The 8,437-nt window shown below is 46.0% G+C and overlaps 1 protein-coding gene and 1 pseudogene across 1 annotated transcript; one reads left to right on the top strand and one right to left on the bottom strand.

The window, feature by feature from the left end:
- Positions 1-642: 642 nt before the first annotated feature.
- LOC112133137 (SRA stem-loop-interacting RNA-binding protein, mitochondrial-like) lies at positions 643-899 on the top strand (annotated as a pseudogene).
- Positions 900-8,100: 7,201 nt separating this feature from the next.
- On the bottom strand, positions 8,101-8,408 carry LOC112133136 (small ribosomal subunit protein uS14-like). The gene has a single exon (XM_054553788.2). The coding sequence runs from the start codon at positions 8,362-8,364 to the stop codon at positions 8,194-8,196; it is 171 nt and encodes a 56-aa protein (XP_054409763.2). The 5' UTR covers positions 8,365-8,408; the 3' UTR covers positions 8,101-8,193.
- Between the last annotated feature and the right edge of the window lie 29 nt (positions 8,409-8,437).

Raw genomic sequence — 8,437 nt, 5'->3', positions numbered from 1 at the left:
AAAGAAACTGTGTGATTGGTTAAAGTTTGAGCCATTGCTCTACTTGGCCTATTCAAGTGGGAGGTTAATGGGAAGACAACCAATGCCCAGGTAGCTGCCGTGCTGGGCTGAGCTTAAGCTTCCTTTTCCTTTAAATTCTGAGTTAAGTTTCTCTTTCCTTATGTAGGATTCCAGGGTGTTAGAGTCACTTCAGGCTAATGGCCTCTCATTTAATTATTTTAACAGAAGGAACAAGATTTTCTCACTGTTTTCATACAGAATGTTGGGGCCAGGGGCAGGAACAGGGCCAGAAGTGGACACAATTTTCTGACCAAGTTTCCCCATTGGTGGCTGGGCCTGGGGGCTCACGCCTGTAATTCCGACACATTGGGAGGTCAAGGTGGGCGGATCACATGAGGCCAGGAGTTCGAGACCAGCCTGGCCAACATGGTGAAACCCTGTCTCCACTAAAAATACAAAAAAATTAGCCGGGTGTTGTGGCAGGCCCCTGTAATCCCAGCTCCTTGGGAGGCTGAGGCAGGAGAATCACTTGAACCTGGGAGGTAGAGGTTGCCATGAGCTGAAATCGTGCCACTGCACTCCAGCCTGGGCAACAGAGCAAGACTCTGTCTCAGAAAAAGAAAAAAAAGTCTAAGTCTAAAGATGGCGGCCTTAGCAGGGAGAGGTGTCATGGCGCTGCGTAGAAGTATCAGTCGGCCAGTTGTTTTTGTGAGAAAAATTCCTTGGACCAAGACAAGGAGACTGGCTTTCACAGAGGTTTGGGTTGGGTTCAGTGTTCTTCAGAACTTCAGAATGCACTACAGCAGGAATATCATATTATAGGTGGAGTAAATCTCCAGGTTTAAGCTCAAAAGCCAAAAGTTTTGCAAACATCTGATGATGAACAGAAAGATTTTTGAGACTGTTTCAGCCTATTAAATAAAGTTAACATAACTGAGGAAAACAACAAACGAACAAACAGATGTCCTCATCGGCTACCAGGGACAATAAACTCCAAAGGGAAGAAGGGTGAGTGAGAGCTTATCCCCTCCACCAGCTAACCTCAAGGTTCTCACCCAGTTCCGAGGTGGCCTGTGGTGATAACCTCATTCCCTTTCCCCACAGTGGTGGATATTTGGGAAGTGACCTTCCTGCCTTGACACACGACGTGTCCCACAAATACTTCATGCAGTTATGAGATGCAAGGACCAGGTCACTCCTGAGGACGAGGAAGCTGGGCTTGGTGGCTGGCACAGAGAGTGGTGGGTGTTTGTCACATGTTTATGACTTTCAGTAAGACTGAGTCTCTGAGTCTCCAAACTTCTACTCTTTTTTTTGAGACTCTTCCTTAAGACTGAGTATCTGAGTCTCCGACATTTTATTTATTTATTTATTTATTTATTTATTTATTTATTTATTTTGAGACAGAGTCTCACTCTGTCTCCCAGGCTGGAGGGCAGTGGCGTGATCTCAGCTCACTCCAACCTCCACTTCCCAGGTTCAAGCGATTCTCATTCCTCAGCCTCCTGAGTAGCTGGGATTACAGGCCTGTGCCACCTCACCCAGCTAATTTTTGTATTTTTAGTAGAGACAGGGTTTCACCATCTTGGCCAGGCTGGTCTCGAACTCCTGACCTCAAGGGATACATGCGCCTCAGCTTCCCAAAGTTCTGAGATTACAGGCATGAGCCACCGCACCCGGGCTGCCCTTTACTCTTATACCTGGGTGGCTCTGCAGCCTTTCTCTAAGTCCTTCCTTCCAGACACCTTGATTCTTCAACTCCCATGCATCTGTCCTGCTTTAATAACCGTGAGTACTGTGAGGTCAGTGAGTCCCAAGGCAGCACAATTCAGTGGTCCGAGGGGTGGGCTGTGGATCTTAATCCTCTCATCTTGGGACCCTCAGCTATGTCCCTGGAAGCTTCTGCATCTCTCTCTATTAAGTGGAGATAAATAACTCCTGTTCCTCAGGCTATGATGAGTCAGTGAGGTGATGAACGGAAAATGCCTATGTAGGGCTGGGTGCAGTGGCTCACACCTGTAATCTCAGCATGTTGGGAGGCTGAGGGGGGAGGATTGCTTGGGCCTAGGAGTTGGAGGCTGCAGTGAGCCATGATCATGCCACTACACTCCAGCCTGGGTGACAAAAGGGATACTGACTCTGAAAAAATATGTATTTTTTTAAGAAAGAAAATGCCTCCAAAATAATGAGGATTATATAAGAAAAAAGAAAGAAAGAAAATGCCTGTTTAGGGAAGTCACCTGCAGTTCCTATTATGATGTCTCTTTGTTTGTTTGTTTTTTATTTTATGAGACAGAGTCTTGCTCTGTTGCCCAGGCTGGAGTGCAGTGGCAATCCTGACTCACTGCAACCTCCGCTTCCCAAGTTCACATAATCCTTGTGCCTTAGCCTCCTGAGTAGCTGAGATTACAGGCGTGCACCACCATGCCTGGCTAATTTTTGTATTTTTAGTAGAGATGAGGTTTCTCCATGTTGGCCAGACTGGTCTTGAACTCCTCAAGTGATCCGCCTGCCTTGGCCTCCCAAAATGTTGGGATTACAGGCATGAGCCACTACGCCCGACCTTACTAGGATGTTAGAGCAGGACCTTCAACCCCCTAGAGCATCCACAGTTGTCACATCTGGGCCTCCATGGCATCTGATTGTCAAGTTTGGGAGGAGAAACAAAGCATGCTGAGCTCTGCAGCTTGCCCACCCTTGTGTCTGTCAGCTGGGAAACCTCAGGACAGGCTCCATTCTCATGGGAAAGGCCTGTAGATTCACCTCTGCCCGAGCCTGGGTAAGAAAATTGGTTTAATTCAAAGGTAAAGTGTTAGTAAGCTCCCCTGTCCCCACCTCCTGGCAATTCTAAATGCCGCATCTTACAATTAGCTTCCTTAATAAATAATAAAATGAATATTTTCATCTCCATCATTCTGTCCTGTGTGTCTTATTTTTCAATTGATTCTAAATTCTGTAAGGTGGCCAGGCGTGGTGGCTCACATCTGTAATCCCAGCACTTTGGGAGGCTGAGGCAGGTGAATCACTTGAGGTCAGGAGTTTGAGACCAGCCTAGCCAACATGGTAAAACCCCATCTCTACAAAAAATACAAAAAAACCCCAAAAAAAACAGCCAGGTATGGTGGTGTGTGCCTGTAATTCCAGCTACTTGGGAGGCCAAGGTATGAGAATCACTGGAACCTGGGAGGCGGAGGTTATAGTGAGCTGAGGTGTCCCCACTGTACTCCAATAAAGCAAGGCTCAGCCTCAAAAAATAAATGAATAAATAAATAAATAAATACATAAATAAATAAATACACAAATAAATAATAAATAAAATAAAATAAATTATGTAAGGGAAGAAAGGGATGTTATTTACTGACTTCCTAAGACTCCAATGAAGTGAAAAATGCAAAACTCCAATCTCAGCACCAACAAGCAGATTCCAGAGCCCCTTTGGGTCCTAGGTAATTAACCTGAGCCAAATGAGAAGGCATAATTTTACTTCATGGCAGCGTAATTTATGCTGTCCTCACAGGCCATATGTTAACCAGGGCCTGTGGAAGATGATTCAGTCGGCTAATACAGCACACCAATGACATGAAGCTAGTGATTTTTTTTTTTTAACTCAAAAAAATATTTAGGCCAGGTATGGTGGCTCACACCTGTAATCCCAGCACTTTGAGAGGCTAAGGCGGGTGGATCACCTTAGGTCAGAAGTTCAAGACCAGCCTGGCCAACATGGTGAAACCCTGTCTCTACTAAAAATACAAAAATTAGCTCGGTGTGGTGCTGTGTGCCTGTAACCCCAGCTACCCAGGAGGCTGAGGCAGGAGAATCACTTGAACTGGGAGGCAGAGGTTGTAGTGAGCCAAGATCGTGCCTTTGTATTCCAGCCTGGGAGACAAGAGCAAAATTCCGTCTCAAAAAAAAAAAAAAAAAACAATTTTTTTAGAGACACTCTTGCTCTGTTGCCCAGGCTGCTGTGCAGTGGTGCAATCATAGCTCACTGCAACCTCCACCTCCTGGGCTTTAGTGATCCTCTTGCCTCAGCCTTCCAAGTAGCTGAGACTACAGGTTCACACCATCATACCTGGCTAATTTTTTTTAAATTATTATTATTGTTGTTATTTTGAGACACAGTTTCATTCTGTCGCCCAGTGGCACCATTCTCGGCTCACTACAACCTCTGCCTCCCAGGTTCAAGCAATTCTCCTGCCTCAGCCTCCTCAGTAGCCTCCTGAGTAGCTCCTGAGGGACTACAGGTGCCTGCCACCATACCCAGCTAATTTTTGTATTTTTAGTAGAGACAGGATTTTACCATGTTGGCCAGGCTGTTCTCGAGCTCCTGACCTCGAGTGATCCACCCACTTCGGTCTCCCAAAGTGCTGGAATTACAGGCATGAGCCATCACGCCAGGCCTAAAAAATTTTTGTAGTGACAGGGTCTCACTTTGTTACCCAGGCTGGTCTTGAACTCCTGGGCTCAAGTGGTTTTCCCATCTCAGCCTCCCAAAGCACTGGGATTACAAGCTTGAGTCATTGTGCCTAGCCTGAAGCTAATGATTAAATAAGGCACCTGGTGAACCTGTCACCACTCCAGGCAAGAGATAGGAGGTTTATTCTCTGAAGGAAATAACCAAAGGAGCCACAGTGAGAAGGACAAGGGGTGGGCAATGAGCTGCAGGAAATACATCAGACTGAAGCCACAGTCTACACTTCGGAGTGTTGAATTCTGTATCAGTTATCTTGTGCTGTGTAACAAACAACCTCAAAATTGTAACGTCTTAAAAATAATCACCATTTTCTTTGTTTACTCCATGGTCAGCAATCAGGGCTGGACGTTTTTGGGCTGTTCTGCTGGCCCCGCCAGTCAGGCAGGATGCTGGCTGGATGCTCTATGGTGGCTTCATTTGCATGTCTGGTGACAGTGCTGGCTGGATGCTGGGCCTGTCTCTGCTCCAGGTCTCTTATCTACAAGATTCTAGAAGACAATGGAGCAATACCTTCCTTATGCCAAGGCAGTGGTTTTCAAACTATTGATCAATCTTGAGGTTAAAATACATTTTCACACACACATGGACTCAATGCATAGACTCAAAAATTTTATTTTCTCTGTATCCTTTCTTGGGTATGAAAGAAAGAGAGAGAAAGAGAAAGGGAGTGAGAGAGGGAGGGAGAAAGTGCAGAAGGTGAGGGAAAGAAAGAGAGAGAGAGAGGGGGAGGAAGGGGAGAGGAGGCGAAGGAAGGGGAAGAGAGAGGGGAGGGAAGAAACCAAAAGGTTATCAGATGATTGGAAGCAATTGGGGAAGATTATTTATAGGTAGATGACAGCACTGATGAAAACAAAGAAAGAAAATGTTGGTGCACTATTTACTTCTGCAGTTTATCACAATTAAAATAATATTGTAAATATTAACTACTGGTTGGGAGAAGGAGTCATTGGTAGTAAGGGTGTGGCATGAGAGCTAAATTCTATCTCCCCCAAAACAGATCAATGGCTGCATTAAGAAAAAGCCACTATAATCATGTGATAACTGCAGAACAAAATACCAGAAGAAAGCACTGAAAGAGCTGGAAAGGATTGCGCCTGGGGAGTCAGACAGGAGTATCGGGCAGAGGAGGGCAGAGCAAATGGTAATGCTGTTTGTTGTACACTCTCTAGCCATTTGATTTTCTTCTTTTCTGAGATGGAGTCTCGCTTTGTTGCCCAGGCTGGAGTGCAGTGGCATGATTTCAGCTCACTACAACCTCCACCTCCCAGGTTCAAGTGATTCTCCTGCCTCAGCCTCCCAGGGAGCTGGGGTTACAGGCACCCACCATTCCTGGTTAATTTTTTGTATTTTTAACAGAGATGGGGTTTCACCATGTTGGCCAGGCTGGTCTCAAACTCCTGACCTCAACTGATCTGCCTGCCTCAGCCTCCCAAAGTGCTGGGATTACAGGCGTGAGCCACTGTGCCCGGCCAGACATACGTGATCTTCAACCTGGACAAATAATAATGTAAAAAACCCTTTTAAGGCTGGGCGCAGTAGCTCACACCTGTAATCCCAGAACTTTGGGAGGCCGAGGCAGGTGGATCACTTGAGGTCAGGAGTTCGAGACCAGCCTGGCCAACATGGTGAAACCCCGTCTCTACTAAAAATACAAAAATTAGCCAGCCATGGTGGTGGGCACCAGCAGTCCCAGCTACTTGGGAGGCTGAGGCAGGACAATCACTTGAAACCAGGAGGTGGAGGTTGCAGTCAGCTGAGATCATGCCATTGCACTCCAGCCTGGGTGATAGAGCAAGACTCGGACTCAAAAACAAAAACAAATCCCTTTTAAAATAACACTCACCACTGCCATTGGCTGGGACTCGGAAGTGAGTTTACAGAGCAACGATTTGTTTTGGAAATGCTGAGTGGTCCTTGACTCCTGTCCCATGGCTGCAGAGCCCAGTCCGGGGACTGCTCCCAGGCCACATGACATTTATTCAACTCATCCTAATAATCCCAGGCCAGTCCTGGCCTCGGTTTCTTGGGTTGATAGCAGCCTTCTTGACTTGGCATGTCACTTTGGAAATACTCAGAGGAAGAAAAATGCAAACAAGCGTGGGAAGTGTATCTTGTACATCTGCCATGCATGTTCATCCCCTACATTTTGAGGCAGAGCCATATGCCAAGCACTTACAGTAAACCCACCCTGGCTAAATATTTACATATATTGCTTCATTTTCATAATCACAGGAAGCCAAGTGTTACTGTCCCATATTCCAGATGAGGAAGTTGCTATTGAGACAGTAAATGACAGAGCTACGAGTGGAACCCAGCAATCTGAGTGATTCCAAGCCCAAATTCACTGTGCTTTGCAATACGGATTCAGCCCTCAGCACAGCTGGCTTACAAAGAGGTGTGACCAACTTAGTCCTACAAATGTTTCTTAAAGTCAACTCTTCCTTAACAAGTTATTTATTTATTTATTTAAGAGTTTAGCTCTTTTTGTCCAGGCTGGAGTGCAGTGGCACGATCTTGGCTCACTGCAACCTCCGCCTCCCGGGTTCAAGTGTTTCTCCTGCCTCAGCCTCCCTAGTAGCTGGGATTACAGGCACCCACCACCATGCCCGGCTAATTTTTTGTATTTTTAGTAGAGACGGGGTTTCACTGTCTTAGCCAGGATGGTCTCGATCTCCTGACCTTCCGATCCACCCACCTCAGCCTCCCTCCCAAAGCACTGGGATTACAGGCATGAGGCACCGCACCCAACCAAAACGTTATTATTTTGACTAGCACAGTGGTTGGCAGAACACACAGCACTGAAAGGCCATACTTTCCATTCAAACCAGAACTTTCTTTGAATGCAGCAAAAAGGTAATGGCACTCCAAGGAAACAAGCAAGGAACAACTAAGAAACCCTACCCTGTCTTTTCTCACTTAGGCTGAAAAACGCTCATGTGGAAAGGGTGGCCCATTGCTCTTTTTCCTTTCAGTTCTTCCTTACTCATCAGGAAGGCAGAGAGCGTTGGCAGAATGTGCACAAAAAGTGAAATAAGGCTAGGCGGAGTGGCTCACACCTGTAATCCCAGTACTTTGGGAGGCTGAGGCGGGTGGATCATTTGAGGTCAGGAGTTCCAGACCAGCCTGGCCAACATGGTGAAACCCTGTCTCTACTAAAAATACAAAAATTGTCTGGGTGTGGTGGCATGCATCTGTAATCCCAGCTACTTGGGAGGCTGAGGCAGGAGAATCGCTTGAATCCTGGAGGCAGAGGTTGCAGTGAGCAGAAATCACACCACTGCACTCTAGCCTGGGCGACAGAGCGAGACAATGTGTCAAAAAAAAAAAGTAGTGAAATCAAAACAATTGAGTTAGTTTTGTGCAATGCTTTCACTGTTCTTGTAGGAATAAAATACATGTGTGAGCTACACATAAGAGCTACGTCATGTCAATGATTCCACAGACGAGTGTTAATAGGCCTTATGTTTGTGTTTGAAATTGGCATTGCACAATATAAAATGACACTTTTCCCAAGGCTTTTGAATAAGAGGCTCCACAAATTATGCAGCTGGAGGGTCAGATGGTAAGTGGTGGGTAGTGACATTCAGTGCAGGAAGAGACCTCACATTCTTTTTTTGTTTGTTTTGTTTTGTTTTTTCAAATGTGTATTTTATGTACAGAGAACTATCATGGTTTTTCATTGAGTAGATGCCTTGGATAATCCTTTGAAGGAAGATCATTTAGTCCAACTTAATGAAACCGATATCCTTCGCGTACTGACGGAAACATTGGCGGCACATATTGAGGCCATATTTCCGGATCAGACCGTGCCGGTTTGAACAGATGCGACAAGAGCGAGAACCCTGGCCGAATTTTTGCGGGTGGCTCCAGTGCAGCTGCTGGTGACCCATCTTGCTCCTAGCAGTGCAACGAGGTAAAAGGAGACCTCACATTTTTATAAAATAGATCCAAGGAGGTCCCTAT

This window comes from Pongo abelii, chromosome 3 (assembly GCF_028885655.2).
Source record: "Pongo abelii isolate AG06213 chromosome 3, NHGRI_mPonAbe1-v2.0_pri, whole genome shotgun sequence".
Taxonomy (NCBI): domain Eukaryota; kingdom Metazoa; phylum Chordata; class Mammalia; order Primates; family Hominidae; genus Pongo; species Pongo abelii.
This window is presented reverse-complemented; position numbering and strand designations above follow the sequence as displayed.